Source organism: Monodelphis domestica, chromosome 2 (assembly GCF_027887165.1).
Source record: "Monodelphis domestica isolate mMonDom1 chromosome 2, mMonDom1.pri, whole genome shotgun sequence".
In the NCBI taxonomy this organism is placed as follows: domain Eukaryota; kingdom Metazoa; phylum Chordata; class Mammalia; order Didelphimorphia; family Didelphidae; genus Monodelphis; species Monodelphis domestica.
Genome location: NC_077228.1, coordinates 514,361,244 through 514,377,326, shown reverse-complemented (window position 1 = coordinate 514,377,326; position 16,083 = coordinate 514,361,244). Strand labels below are relative to the sequence as shown.

General features: G+C 43.2%; 1 protein-coding gene across 6 annotated transcripts in view; it reads left to right on the top strand.

Annotated features, from left to right (window-relative positions):
• The window catches only part of TMEM248 (transmembrane protein 248), a 42,223-nt gene that overhangs the window by 12,617 nt on the left and 13,523 nt on the right, over positions 1–16,083 (top strand). For all 6 annotated transcript variants that reach the window (XM_056819700.1, XM_016429267.2, XM_001362078.5 and 3 more), the window contains 2 exons: positions 5,543–5,595; positions 15,650–15,842. In XM_056819700.1, coding sequence (XP_056675678.1) covers positions 15,675–15,842 — 168 coding nt within the window. In that variant the 5' untranslated portion in view covers positions 5,543–5,595; positions 15,650–15,674. The remainder of the gene's footprint in view (positions 1–5,542; positions 5,596–15,649; positions 15,843–16,083) is intronic.

Sequence of the window (16,083 nt, the reverse complement as noted above, 5' to 3'; positions counted from 1 at the left end):
TGGAATATTATTGTGCTAAAAGGAATAATAAAGTGGAGGAATTCCATGTGAACTGGAACAACCTCCAGGAAGTGATGCAGAGCGAGAGGATCAGAACCAGGAGAACACAGTACAGAGACTGATACATTGTGGTACAATCAAACGTAATAGACTCCTCCATTAGTGGTAATGCAGTGATCTTGAACAACCTGGAGGGATACAGGTGAAAAAACACTGTCCACATTCAGAGGAAAAATTGTGTGAGTGAAAACACCAAAGAAAATCAACTGCTCAATGGCATGGGTCGAAGGGGATATGATGGGGGATGTAGACTCTAAATGATCATCCTAGTGCAAACACCAACAACATGGAAATAGGTTCTGATCAAGGACACATGCAATACCCGGTGGAATTGCGTGTCAGCTATGGGAGGGGAGGGGAGAAGGGAGGGAGGAATAGAAAATGATTTTTGTAACCAAGGAATAATGTTTGAAATCAACCAAATAAAAAATAATTTTAAATAATTTAAAAAAAAAAGATGAGGTTGGACTAGAAGACTTCTAATCCAAGGCCCATTCCAGCTCTACAATTCCTGTGATTTCAAAATGAAAAATGCTTGGGAAGAGACTTGGGAAGAGATGTTTTTTAGTTGCATCTGACACTTCATGATCCCATGTGGAATTTCTTTGGCAGAAATGCTGGAGTGATTTGTCACTTTCTTCTCTAGCGTAGTATTTTACAGATGATGAAACTGAGGCAAACAGGATAAAGGGACTTGCTTAGGGTCACACAGTTAAGTGTCAGAGACTGGATTTGAACTCTGGACTTCTGACTCTAGGCCTGGTGCTTATCCACTGCATCACCTACTTCCTCTGAAAGATGAATTCCTCAATTCAGTTCAACACACATTCAGTAAACAAGCTGGGATTTGTCAGGAGAGTCACAAAATATGGAGCTCTTTAAAAAATTCCCAATTTTCATATTTCAAGTTAGACTCCAATATGTTAACAGAAATCCTAGTTACACTTAATTTAGAAGTATCGGGTTGACCCCTGTTGCCATCTTTCCTGAGGGTCTTTATTCTTCCATTTGGAGCCTTTCTTTAGTATCTTCGAATTTCTCCTCAGCTCCCTTCTGGTTTCTGAACATTCTCAAATCATTTCTTGGTTAGTTTGTTTCCCGTTACCCATTTTAGCATCACACTGACTTTCCTCCCCTTTGTTGTCATGTTTTTCAAAGAGGAATAGACTCCCTTCTGCCTTCATTTCCTTACCGTACATTCCAAGCTTAACTCCTTGCAATCTGAATCCCATCTCCTGTCACATCATTAGAATTTCATGTTTGAAGGCTCATGTGGCTTCTTGCTAGCTATATCCAGAGACTTTGTTTTAGTGACCATTTTCCTTAACCTTTTAGCAGCATCTGACTGCCAGCTTCATGAAACTCTTCTCCTTCCTCCTATGACATTCCTCTCCTGAATATTCTTTTGCCTCTGACCTTTGCTTTTGACCATTGCTTGGCCAATCCTAGAATTTTAGGTCAGGAAGGGACTACAGCAGTCATTTAGTCTTGTCCTAAGGAATGATGACTTCTGCCCCTAAATCGATTTGGGACCACCGGTGACAGGGAACTCAGTCATAATCCCTTTCTTTTGGACCTGCTCTGTGACCTTGCCATCTGGGGACACTGAGGGCCCCATAGAGAAGGAGGGACTGAGGTGGGATTCATATCCAAAGTCTTCTTATTCCAAGGCCAGTGTTCTATCCATTACCCTGTGATGGCCCTTATTATCCCCTGGAAGTAGCCCACTCCACTTTGGGACAGCTTTAATTGTTAGGAAGATTTTCCTTGTATTGAACAGAAATCTGCCTCCCTGTAACATACACCTTTCTGTCCTGGGTTGTTCTCTGGAGATCAGCAAGGGGAAAAGTATAATGAGCCAGGAGACCTGAGTTTGAATCTCATCTCAGAAGATTCACAAGGCACTGAGAGTACACAGGACCTCAAAGTCCCTGTCTATAACATGGGGATAATATTTTAATTACATTTATATTACCTTTCCAAGTTCTTATAAAGAAAGCAAATATTTTTATTCACATCCAGAGGAAGAACTGTGGAAGTAGAAACCCAGAAGAAAAACAACTGCTTGATCGCATGGGTTGATGGGGATATGATTGGGGATGTAGACTCTAAACCATCACCCTGATGCAAATAGCAATACTATGGAAATGGGTCTTGATCCATGACATATGTAAAACCCCGGGAAATTGCTCATTGGCTATGGGGGAGGGGAGGAAAAGAACATGAATCATGGAAAAATATTTTAAATCAATTAAATAAAAATTTTCAATTCTTAAAAAAAAGAAAGCAAATATTTTGCCAACTCTAAAGCAGTATATAAATGTAAGTTGAGTTTATAAGCAGGACAAATTTTTTTCTTTATCATGATATTTGAAGACGTCAGTCGTGTGTTCACACTCTACCCTCTCCTCATCTTTTCCAGATTAATCACCCCAAATTTTTTCAACCAGTAATAATGACAATTGACAGTTACATTATTAGTGAGTCATTAGATATTTATTAAGAGTCTATTATGTCCCAGGCAGCTAGGTGATGCAGTGGATAGAGAGCCAACCCTGGAGTCAGGAAGACTCATCTTCCCAAGTTCAAATCAGGCCTCAGAAACTAGCAGTGTGACCTCGGCCAAGTCACTTGACCCTGTTTGTCTTAGTTCTTCATCTCTAAAATAAGCTCAGGAAGGAAATGGCAAACCACTCCAGTATCTCAGCCAAGAAAATACCAACAACCAGACACAACTGAAAAACAAATGTGCCCAGCTCTGTGCCAGTGCTGGAAATACAAAAAAAAAAGGTTAAAGACAGCCTCTCTTCTCAAGCAGTTTACAATCTAATAGGGGCAACATCAAGTAGCAAATATGTACAAATGAGCTCATTAAAGATCAATAGGAAAGAACCAAGAAAGGAAAGGCACTAGAATGAAAAGAGTTTGAAAGGCTTCCTGTGGAAGATGGGGTGTTGGAATTCAAAGGAAGCCAGGAGGTGAAGATGAAGAGGGAAAGTGTTCCAGGGTCAAGTGGTGAGGCTCTTGTTTGTAGAACAGCCAGGAGGCCGATGTCCCTGGGATCAAAGAATAAGGTGTCAAACCTGGAAAGGGAAGAGGGGGCCATGTTATGAAGGACTTTGGAGACCAAGCAGAGTATTTTGTTTGGTCTTGGAGGCAAAAGGAAGTCTCTGGAATTTATTGAGTAGGGGATGACCTGGTTAGATCTGTACTTTAGGAAAATCACTAGTGACTGAATTGAAGATGGATTAGATGGAGCCACTTGAGGCAGATAGACCCTGCCCCTGGGCTAGGGCCGTAATCCAGGCATGAGGTGATGAGGGTGGAGACAGCATCAGAAGAGAGAAGGGTATATTCAAGAGATGCTGCAAAGCTTGGCTATGGGGATGAGAGATAGTGAGGAGTCATAGGGAACCCCAAGTTTACTAGCCTGAAGAACTGGGAGGATGGAGTCCTGTGGGCCCCTCCCTGGCTGGCCACATCCTACTTGGGTTGCCTGCCTCCGAAGAATGGGGTAGTGGGACCAAAGGAGGGCTAAGGCCCTTTCTGGATCTAGCAATCTGATCTTGGTGCTTAATTGATGTTTGAGGATCAATTGGATTGACTCATCCAGGAGTAACTCCTGTTGGGCTTGTCATCCCCTTAAGCTCACTAGGTCTTTCCCGTCAGATAAACTCCAGTTTAGCTGTGGTAGCAAAGAGTACAAGGGAGAAGGAGCCCTGACCGGCTTCAGATCCTGCCTCTGATGCTTTCTGCCAATGAGACTTCCTGAATTTCAGTCTCTTCATCCATAAAGTGAAGGAGTTCGACTAAATAATGTCTGAGAATCTGTGGTCTTAGCATTCTGCAATTGTATAGTCAATTTAAAAAACTCAAGTTCAGGACATAAATTTACACACATAATTTCCTTCTTTCTCTTGATATATATGTGTGTATATATACACATATATGTATGTATATTATATAAATTTACACATACACATTTATACATTTCATTTCATCCTATTAAGCTTCAGCCCTCTCACAATAAAGTGTCTTGATCATTGTAGATCCTCATTCTGCTATAATTCTTCCAGGCTTTATGTCATTGCATATTTGATAAACATGCCCATTGATGCCTTAAATACATATTTTTCATAAAAAGTGTTAAATTGACTCGCATGCCACAGGGTTTTAGGAAAATCTCTTTGACAACAATGTAGAGGGCTGGTGTGGCAGAGAGATTGAGGAGAAGGAGACAGCAGCTATTGGGGGACAGGGGAGCTCATGAAGACCTTAGCTAGGATGGAGGCCCCATGTGAGTATGTTTGAGATGTGGCAGTAGAATAGACAAGAATTTGTCCCTACAGACTCTACTGAAGACTTCTCATTTTCGTCAATCCATTAGTCAATCCTTTTTGAGCCTGGTTGTTCAGTCATGTCCTGGTACACTTCCTTATGCTATCATCTGGTCCCCAGCTTTCCATCTTGTCTGCAAGGATGTTAAGGGAGACTTTATCATGGGTCTGTCAGGTCCATGCCTACTTAATCTGTGACAATCCTAGTTTATTATTTGTCAGAAATGGAAATGGGGCTAATCTGATATGATTGCTCTTAGTGGCTGCATCCTCTCTTTCCAAGTCCTCCTTGTCTCCTCTTAAATAATTCATCTCACAGGGATTTTGCCAGGAACTGAAGTTCAGTTCTCTAATCTGGTTTAAAAGACCCACCTCAGAATCATTGGCTCAGGAGGAGCTAGAAGTGACCTCAATGGTGATCTAGGCATGATTCTCATTTTATAGAGAAGAGGCAAGGTTCAGTGACTTGCCCAAGGTGACCCAGGTTAAAAGGGCTGAGATTCAAACCTAGATCCTTTGATTCCAGATGTAGGATTCTTCCCATAATATGCTGCCTTCTCAAGAAAATTAGTGCAACATTCACTCATTGGCCCTTCACCATACCTATCTCCTGTTCCCTGCAAGGTCACAGCAGTCGCATCCATGAGCTATTTTCAGTAACTTGGGATGTCATTTGTCCAGCTTAGGTGACTTTTTGCAAAAAGCGCTTTAAAAAAAATAATTGTCATTTCCCCCAAATTCCCACCTTCACCAAACTCTTTGTAGTGAAGAGAACCAAGCAAACTCATTTCTTGTTGGTGATTGCAAACTTTCCCCAGATGTAGTCCCCTGTACCTCTGTTGAGAGGAGGAACATCTTCAGAAGTCAAAATGGATGCTTGTATTAACCTGAATTTTAATCTTATTTAGTGCAGGCTTCCTTTTTGTGCCTGGGGTCATTATGTCTCTGCTCTCAGTTCATCCTTCCTCATTCTGCTTTTAGTTTGCGTAGCTTTAGGAGCATTTCTCCTCTTGGTTTCAGACAGGGTATTTTTACGTGTTTCTCTTCGATGTTATTCAGCCATTCTCCTGGCTCTAGAGATGTGAATGCTTCCTTATCTCTGTTTTCACTTTGCTAATAATCTTTTTTTGTTCTCTTCTTACCAGTCTGAAGAGATTCCTCCTTGCTGAAGAAAACCAGAACTGATTCAGGAGTCGAAGTAAGTTCTTCTTTTCCTTTATCATCCATTCTCACCTTTCTTTGTTCTTACTTACTGCTTGCTGCAAAGCTTTTTAAAAGTCCCTTTATCTTTGGAATTGATTATATAGCTCAGCATCTCTCAGGCCTTTGGGGTGTTATGCCCACAATTGAGGCCTTCCATTGTGACTAGGAATAGCAATTGAGCAGAAACATCTGATGAAGGCAGTGACCCCTTCTGCCTCTGTCCTCACTGACATCCCCCTCCCTACACCTGCCACAAGGAGGGACCCAGGTTCTGTTATCTATTCTACATTGGTCGTTCAGCTTCCTGTTAGTGTCCTGTCGTCTATATGTTGTTAGAGTCCTGGGATCCATTCCTAGGTTGACCTCTTGACATGGCATTAGTGTTTCCTGTGTCCCTCGTGAGTGTCCTTTTTTATGGAACACTACCAATGTTTTTAAGCCATTCCATAGTCAGTGGGCAGGCATCTGCTTTTCCCCAATTCTTTGTGCCTGGGAAGATTGCTGTGTTTGCTCAGTTGTAGGATTGCTGGGTCCAGGGCATGTGGCCAATGTAGTCTTTGTTTCCAGAAAGTCAAGTTCTCTTCAGAGTGATTGGACTAATTCATAGGTCCATCCTGAGCCACTATTCTCGTTTTAAACAAACTTTTATTGACCTCTTTGTTTTGAAATCATTTTCCGGTGTATCCCCACCCCCACCCCTTCCTGGAGGAGGTTCAGCAAGATGAATTTATGTCAGCAAAGACCAGACAAGCTATGGGTGTTTGATACATGTTATCCTCCACCTTTGAAGAGAAGGAGGGGAGAGGGTTCTCCTGTCTATTCTTTTTGGATCATTGCATTGGTGGGGTTCTTTCCATTTGTATTGGTGTTGTCAACATGTAGGTTGTGGTTTTTCTGGTCCTCCTGCTTCACTTTGTATCAGTTCATATCAGTCTTTCTATTCTTCTCTGTATTCATCTAGTCATTGTTTCTTACAGCACAGGAATATTCCTGTACCAAAGTTTGTTTAGGCAGCTGATGATACAGTGGATAGAGCACCTGGCCTGGCATTAAGAAGCCCCGAGTTCAAATCTGGCCTCAGTCATGTACTCTAGCTGTATGACCTTTAGGAAGTCAGTGAACTTCACCTGCCTCAGTTTTCTCCTCTCCCAGGGTTGTTAGAAGAATCAGATGAGATGGCACTTGTAAAGTGTTTTACATAGTGCCTGACTCATAGTAAATGTTATACAAATGCGTTTTTTCCCTTCCCTGTCACTCTTCATTCTTCAGGCAGTGGGCATCTGCCTTGTTACTACTAGTTCCTTGCCTACTACAAGAAGTGTCACGGTGAATATTGTAATGGGGGAGGCTTCATTTTTGTTTTTGATCTCCTTGGGGGGGGTATCTGAATGAATGAACTAATAAGTTCTTTATGCCAGGCACTGTGCCACCAAAGCAAACAAAGAAAAAGCAGAATAGTCTGACTTCTGTTCTTTAGAAGATGGGAAAAGGAGGTCAGAGATAGAAGGAACTGAGGCCTTAGAGATGGGAGGACCATGCTGGTCTCATTCCAGGTAGGCTGAGATGAAGGTTTACATGTTTAAATACATGGCCCTACTGGTCCAATCCACAGTCCTACAGGTGGAAGAACATGCAGGTTTGGGAATGGCCAGGAAGGAGTGGAATCTTTGTATTGGTCACTTTATTAGCTTAATACAAATAATTTTTCAGAGTGATTGAACAACTAGAAAGAAAATTTCTTTGGGGACTTGATTGCCTTCCTGTTTGCCCTCAGTCACTTGCCCATGCTTCCTTCCACAGTGCATTCTCATCTTTAAGCTGAGAGTTCTAAGCTCTGTGGTCAGCCTCATCTCTGGGTATCTACCCCACAGACACAGGTGATCATTTTGTTCCTGAGAACCTTCCCTCCTGAATGCCCGTTGTCACCTTGAGTTATTCCTGAAGCAGTTCTTCTCCCTATCACCTTCCTTCCCCATCTCTATGGGTACCAGGATTCATGCTATTTCCCAGGCTTAGTAGTTGGGGTCTGCTCCTTCTTTCCCTTCCATGTTTCAAAACTACCCATTGCAGTGGCATCACCCATTCCTTTGAAATACCTTGTGGATCTTCCCCTTCAGTCTCCTGGGCTAGGCCCTTCTTACCCCAAACTTGAATAATTCTGGTCATGGACATTAATGGGTTGTGTGACCCTTGGCTAGTCCCTGACTCTGAGTCTTATTTTCCTCATCTGGATTTCCTCTAAGGGAACTTGGGACTTTAAATCTGTAACCCAGTAGTCCTATGAATGCTGAGCTAGTCTCCCTGACTTCAAACCCTCTGTGATCCCTACCCCTGTCTTGTATCCTGCATTCTTCATGTCCCATTCCTGCTCAAGGACTCACAGTGACTTTCTTGTTTTCTAAATCCAGCCTGACCATTGATCCAATCTTATTCCCTCTGGATCCCAATGGGGGTCCTTTCCCCTTACTGTCTGTTCCATGTGTTGTGTTCACTCCAACCTCAGTGCCTTTGTTCTTTCTGTCTCCTCCCGTTCTTTCCCAGGCCCTTGCCTGAGATGCCCTCCCTCTTTTCTCCAGTTGTCTCCATTTTGCCTGTTTTTCAAGATCCAGGAAGTCCCCCTTTTCTGTGAAGCTTTCCACAACAGTGGCCGCCTACCTCCATGATTGCTCTCTCTTTTCTGTAACTCTTCGGGCACCAGCTGCCTTCACTGTTCTGTTTTGTATCTTCTTAGCTATTGTCTATTTTCTTCTAATCATCCCTTTTGTTATTAAATCTGTATGATTCTTTAAAGGTCAGGGGTTGGGGGCAGTGTTATTTTTTTTTCTTGTTTCTCCAAATAGATTGTGAACTCATAGACAGAGACTTTTCTTTTGTGCCCCCTGGTGCCTTGCAATGTGCCAGATATACAGTTTAGAACTGGAGTAGACTTCAGGTCTTCTAGTCCATCTTTTCTTTCCCCCTACCCTTTGTGGAGGAGGGAATAGTCCACAGTCATGAAGGGACTTAGGTGGGATTTCTCCCCAGCTTCTCAGACCTACCCAGTCTAATCTAACTTTCTTTCACCTACATGTTTAGTGATTCTATCTTGGATTTGATTATGAGTACTAGGTTGTTCTTCCTTTATTTTCCCCTCTGTAAAGTCTCGGGCATCAGACAAGGATCATTCTCTTGTTCCCTTGTAGGAATGTTAGAAGGGAGCATTGGATAGCTCCTGCTGGCCAACACTCTAGGAACCTTTCCAGAATAGCCCTGTTCCTTCCTGAGAGTATGAAGAGAGGTTTTTGAAGTTTTTTAACCCTTACTTTCTGCCTTAGAATCAATACTGTGTAAGCAGAAGAGTGGTAAGGATTAGGCAATTGGGGTTAAGTGACTTGTCCAGGGTCATATATCTAGGAAGTGTCTGAGGTCACATTTGAACCCAGGACCTGCCATCTCTAGACCTAACTCTCTATCCACTTAGCCACCTCGCTGCCCTTGAAGGGAAACTTTTATGTGGGTTTGAGTCCTGGCTTTGCCACTGGCCAGCTGGATGATCACAGCCCGTCCCTCCACCTTTTGGAGCTCACTTTTCTCCTCGGTGCATTGGGGACGATGGAAAGGGGCAGCAGAAACATGAGCCTCTCCTCTATGTTCTCTGGTGCACTTGGAGCTGTACTGACCTTAGGAAGCCCCACATAAATGTACTGTCCACTACCATCTGAGCTGTTCTTGCCTTCTGAGCACATGGCCCGGCAGGCAGGCAGGCAGGCAGGCTGGCAGGCAGGCAGGCAGGCAGGCAGGCAGGCTGGCAGGCAGGCAGGCAGGCAGGCAGGCAGGCAGGCTGGCAGGCAGGCAGGCAGGCAGGCAGGCAGGCAGGCAGGCAGGCAGGCTGGCTGGCTGGCTGGCAGGCAGGCAGGCAGGCAGGCAGGCTGGCAGGCAGGCAGGCAGGCAGGCAGGCAGGCAGGCAGGCAGGCAGGCTGGCTGGCTGGCAGGCAGGCAGGCAGGCAGGCAGGCAGGCAGGCAGGCTGGCAGGCAGGCAGGCAGGCAGGCAGGCTGGCAGGCAGGCAGGCAGGCAGGCAGGCAGGCTGGCAGGCAGGCAGGCAGGCTGGCAGGCAGGCAGGCTGGCTTCCTTTGATGGCTTCCGCCTGTAGAGGTGCAGAACCCTCTTTGGCTTGTTTCAGAAATGCTTGGGCTGGTCACCAGCTTAGAGAGCTCTCTTCTCAATAGGACTCTACAGAGGATTCCCCTCCTTGGGATTATCACTTAGGCTCCTGGAGAAGAACCTCTCATTTGGAATTGTGAGGCATAGCTCATTTTCCCATTCCAGACGGGTAAATAAGGGCTTTGGTGCCTCACAAAGGGCCCCACGGCCAGTCTCTATATAGAGGGCTTCAAACACCATAAAAATCTACGACTCCCAGGCTCTGAAGGTAGAATGTGTCCTCAGGATGGGATAAGACCTCCTTGGGAAGGGAGCTGCCATGCAGATGACACCTGCCGTGAGAGTGAAGTCAGGTGACTTGTCCAGAATTAATTACACAGAGTAGCCGAGGCAAAACTGGAATCCAAGACTTCTGGACTCTAAGGTTAGCCCTTGGGAGACAGCACCACAATACCTTTTGGAGTGCATCTACACTAATGAATACAGACCAAAGTAATCATCAGATGGGGTTGTATTTCCTATGTTAAGATTTTCATTCTTTGAATTGCCTTGCACATAGGAGGCACTCAATATTCTTAATCAATAAGCATTTATTGAATGCCTTCTGTGTGCAAGGAACTGTGCTGGAGATCAGAAGAAAAAAGTGAGGCTAGTCCTTACTCCCAGAGCTTCTGGTCTAGAGGAGGACACAGCCTGTACAGAAATAGGTCCCCAAATAAAGGTACATAGAGACAAAATCAGTGGGTGGGGTGGGGGGATTGACATCATCTGAAGGAATAAAGAAAGGCTCCATGCCATGTGATAGTTGATTCTGTTTCTTGAATTAACCTTAAGCTTCTGCCTTAACTTGCTGTAAGAAATCAGAAGGTGAAGGACACCTTCTTTAGGATCCTTAGATTAGGGTTTTAGTGACACTTCTGGCTTTTATCTCCCATTTATTCCCAAATGTGCTGGCTTGATCCAGACATTCTTTGAGGTACCTTCCAGTTTCCAATCTACAAACATGATCCCAGAATGAAGTGACCACCTAATAAGTGCCGGTGTCAGGGCTGAGATGGGGATCCTCCATCTGCTCAGACTTGCTGGGAGGCCTGGTATTTGCTGTGTGCCTGGAGTTCTAGAAGTGATATGTGGCTCTAACTGGCAAAGCTTTCTCCAGGCAGGAACTGCTTTAAGGTCATTAGGAAATCCTGAGTGTGTCATGACAGGCTGCTTCAGAACCCTCTCTCCTTGACGAAGTCAGTCTAATCCGGAATTGTGACCCCTCCAGAGTGCTCCTTTTCTGTCCAGTCCTAGTTAATGAAGGAAATGAACTAGATTGAGGACAGGAAGATCAGCTGGGAGCCTGTCTGCTTGCTCCTTGTGTCCTTGTTTACTTGGTTTCTTAGGAGAGTGGAGTTCAAGCGAGTAGGACTGATTGGCCTGCAACTTTAAGTTATCCCTAGCTTCACTCTTCGTTACCTAATTTCCATTTGATTCTTGCTTTTTGTTGAACTGACATTATGCTCCAGGCTCCATGGGAAATATATACTTGACAATCCTATGATTTCACGACTTCTTCTATGAACCCCCTTTGTGCAAAGGAGCCCCAACTTATAGGAAATGTTGCAGCCCACATCAGCTGAGGAGGTACAAGCTACCTGATTCTACAGTAATCATTTCTTTATTGTTGCCTTCTGTTTTTGTGCCATAGCCCTTTCTCCTTTGGCTCAGTGGATGGAGCACCAGGCCTAGAGTAGGGAGGACCTAGGTTCAGATCTGGCCTCAGACAACCTAATTGTGTGGCCCTGGTCAAGTCACTTAACCCTGTTTACCTCTGTTTTTTTCTCATCTATAAAATGAGCTGGAGAAGGAAAATAGTAAACCAGTCCAGTATTTTTACCAAGAAAACCCCAAATGAGGTTACCAAGACATGACTCAAACAACCAAACAACTACCCCCTTTCTCCTTAATACCTCCATTAATACCTTTTATTATAGAAGAAAATTACTTCATAAATCAATCATCAATCAAGTCAATGGACTGGGCAACTGTACTTCATCTCCTTTGAATTCTAAAATTCTATTCTTTGAGCATTTCTTTTCACTGGCTGCCTTCCCCTCCCAAAGAGAAAAAATCTCAACAACCACCCACAAACAATATTAATTTTTATTCAAGACATGTAGTAAAATTTTATCACACCAGTACAGAACTTCAAGTTAAATAATAGGTTTATTGGAGGAGGCCCACCTCACAATAAAGCTGGACCCTGGTCCCAACTGGTCAGAACCAGAGACCCCGAGCCTTAGGAGATGGCCGTTTTTATAAGAGAGAAGTCTTAGGACATTGTGATAGTGACACAAAAATAGAAAAAGATGCTAAAATCTTTCACATAGGTGGTACTTAATTAGTGGTGCAACTACTGATTAAGCAAGTGATTGTAAAAGATCACTTTGGGTGGTAACTTATGGCTATTATTATTGCTGACCTTTTAAAGGCCTTTTCTCTCTTGGTGTCTTTTACTGGAGTCAGCAGTTTAGAGAAATAGGAGGGGCCCTCCTCCTGTGTGTCCATCTTGGGCTTTCACCCAAAGCAGGCCTCCACCCCTTCACCATCTTGTGTTTGGGCTTGGTAGTACCTTTTGGTTATAAGGCCTAAGGTCCAAAGGATGTAAACAAGATTTGATACCACTCTAAACTGTAACTGTCTTAGCTAATCCATATACTTTTTTATAAAGCAAATATATCACTTTGGCTATTCACTCAAAACTAATGATTATGTTATTAAAATAATCAGAAAGGCTAATACTACTATAATAATAAAAAGAGAGGGTTTTAACGCTCACAGACATCAATTGCTGAGGCAAAAGTCAGTCATTGCTTGGTTGCAGAGGAAAAGAGTTTAGTTAGGGAAACATTTAAATTTGATGCTTCCAGGATAAATTTGCAAAGGATCAGTGATTCGCTGTAAGCTTCTGGGATAGCTGGTCTAGCTCTGATTTCATTTTGTTTAAAATTTAGTGTCACATATTGACATGTTCCCAAATGGCACTAAGCGATAAGCGACTGACTCTGGATAGACCTCTGAAATCTAATTGGCAGCTTAGTTTGTAGAGTCTCTTTTTTACAAAGGAGGGACTAGAGTCTCGTGCTGGTGAGGGGACTTGTCCAAGGTTAACACTAGTAGGCATACACCCCAAGGAGGTCAAAGACAGAAGGAAAGTCCCATGTGTACAGAAATACTTAGAGCAACCCTTCTTAGAGTAACAAAGAACTAGGAAATGATGCCTCCCCCAAATTGTTTTTTTTTCCCCAGTTTTCTTTAGTCTTGAGATGCTTGAATAACTCATGATCACAGGTTCAGGTGGTGAACTTCTTGCCTCTCTGTATTCATTACAGAAGGAGGTAGGGCCCCTTTGTTATGCAAGAACCAGCTCAGCTAAGTGGCAGATTGCACACTAGTCTGTACCAGCCTCCACCTGCTCGTATCATCTCTGCCTCTTCCTTCCCTCTTCTATATCAGACTAACCTCAGACTGGCTTCCAGTTAAGGCCATGCTTTTGTACCCTCTGGTTTCACTTACAGGTGTTCTATCTTCCTTTCAAAACTCCTTCAATCCTAACCTTTAAAATAGTTTTTTATTAGTCAAGAGAATTTTGTTGTTTTTTTTAATTCTGTTTTAATTTAATTTAATTTAATTTTCTGTTTTGATGCCTTTTGTTTTTATATCATAATTTCTGAACCCATCTCCTCCACACAGGGAGCCACCACCCCTGTAACAAAGATTAAAAAAGAAAGAAAACAGTTCAGAAAAACCAGCATTTAACAACCTCTCTCTGAAACAGTTCAGAAAAACCAGCATTTAACAACCTCTCAATAACTCACAAATAATCTTTATTTAAGACATTACTTGCCAAAGCAAAAATCGGACTATTAACCAATATCCCTGCCTGGGCATCCCCAAAAGAGGAGCAGGAATATTTGGCTTTTCTTAGTACAGTAAAGGGTGGTTTGGTGTTTGGGAGTGGTTCTAGACTATGAGCAGAATGTTGTGGACATTTAAACTAGTGATGGACAAGAGTGATCATCTCCTTGAACGTAGGAATAAGCCTTGTGGCCCTTTTACTATCTGGTAGTGTCTTACACAGAATAAGTAGTCAGTTATAGTTTGGATGGATGTGTGAATGAATGAATGAATTCAGTGCTTGCCTTACCGATTATTGACTAAACTTACCTTCTTACACCAGTCAGGCACTAGGTATATTATAAGCCTCTCAGGCTTGCTCATAGACCTCTGCCTTCCCTCCTCGTGGCTGCTCCTTTACTTTGTACCCCAAACAGCTTTGGCAGTGGTGTGTGGGATACATTTCTTTAGTAGGGAGGTTCCTCTTTATTGCAGGGTCCACAGTAGAAACTGAGGCCTAGGTGATGGTGGTGACCAACAGGAATGAAAAGGAAGAAGAATTAGGTAAATGGAAGAGAGATTTCAAAGGCCAACAGTGGGTTGGGATGGAGAGGAAGTAAGGAATTATGGATGACTAAGTTTTTGTGACTGGAAGAGAATAGGAGGGCACACAATTTTCAATTAGATTGCTAGTGCCTTTCTGTTTTTTATCATGGGCCTTATCTGCTAAGAACATTCAGCAGTACACTGAAAGTGAACCTACCACAGCCACACAGCTGGCAGGATCTCTTTCTAGAGAGGTTTGAATTTTATTGAAGAACCGTTGAGGTCTTGTCATCAAACAGCATATTTTCTCCCTGTCAGCACAGTTTGGCCACCTGGTGTGGATCTTTGAATTCTGAGAGCAGAATTGGAAATCTTGATCTACCAACAGAAACTATTGCTTTGTAGCCTTTGATCATTCCTGCAGTGGTAAAAATGTGTGCATTTGAACCCTCTGCAATCTTGTCCTGGTTCTCCTATGCACTGAGAACAACCCAGGCCTCTTGAATTTGGACTTTCTATTTCATAATATGCCAAACGGTAGTTACTGTCCCTTAAGGAAGGGTGGATGGTGGCTTCAGGGGCGGGAATGGGGAGAGAAAGAGAGAGGGAGACGGAGACAGAGACGGAGGGAGAGAGCTTGTGCATGCACACAGAGATGATAGATTTTTCTGTATCATTGTGTCTCCCCCCCCCCCCCCAGACTTAAAGTCTACCAGTTGGCAGCTGGCCTCCCCATGGGGTTTTGTCAGGGTAGCAAGAATATATTATTTAGTTTCCCTTAATGGAAACTTGCACGATCTGGGCCTTCTCATCCAGTCGAGGTCGTATTGTATTTACATTGGGGCTCAAGTTGCGGTTTTTTATGAAGACTATGCCATTGCTTATCCAGGTGAAGAGCTTGGTTCATTGGTCTGAATGAGGGCTCCCCTTCCCTCCAAAGAGAAATCTCTTTGAAAGAAAAAAATATGTATGAATAGATAGCTGTAGAATACTATAGCATTATAGATATTATTCTATATATTGAAAAATAACACTGATTTATAGACCAGTGATCATATATTTAGAGCCTCCGGGACCTTAGAGGTCATTTAATACAACCTCATTTAAAGATAAGAAAACTCAGGCTGAGCAGCTAGTGATGGAGACAAGACTCACACCCAGAACCTTCTCCCTCACACTGTGCAGATATATTAGGTTTTACACAGACCAGACTTTGTATGAAAGTGCAGCCTATATTTTCAGCCATAGAATAATTATTTTGGTGGGTGGAAATTTTGGTGGCAAAAGAAACCAGACACCTCTTATTTTGAAGATGTTTAATTCATGTCACCATGCATTTTGTATTGCACCAGTTGGCCAGCCCCTTTTCAAATGAGTTGGTCACATTTCTGTTTCGGGAGTGAGAAGCTTTTTTGATAGGAGATAAAATGACCTTTTGAGATGGTTTGATTTTCTTAAAAGTCTTTTCTCTTCTCTGCAGTGTATTCTCCCTTCAGGTGGAACTAATGAGAATAATGTTTACCATCAACCCCTTGGAGAACCTGAAGGCCCACATCAGCAGTCGCCCTCCACTGGTCGTCTTTATGGTCAGCGTGAGTGCCATGGCCATTGCTTTCTTGACCCTCGGCTATTTCTTTAAAATAAAGGAGATCAAGTCACCAGAAATGGCAGAGGTAAGAGAATACTTTAGATTCTTCTCTACTTGACACTAGCTAGGCTTTGTGGGAAGGGTTTGAAAAGTAGCCACTTTGGATGACACCTCTTTTTTTTTAATCCCTTACTTTCTGTCTTAGAATTAATACTAATATTGATGCTAAGTCAGAAGAGCGGTAAGGCTAGGCAATGAAGGTTAAGTGACTTGTCCAGGCTCACAGCTAGGAAGTATCTATGGCCATATTTGAACCCAGGACCTCC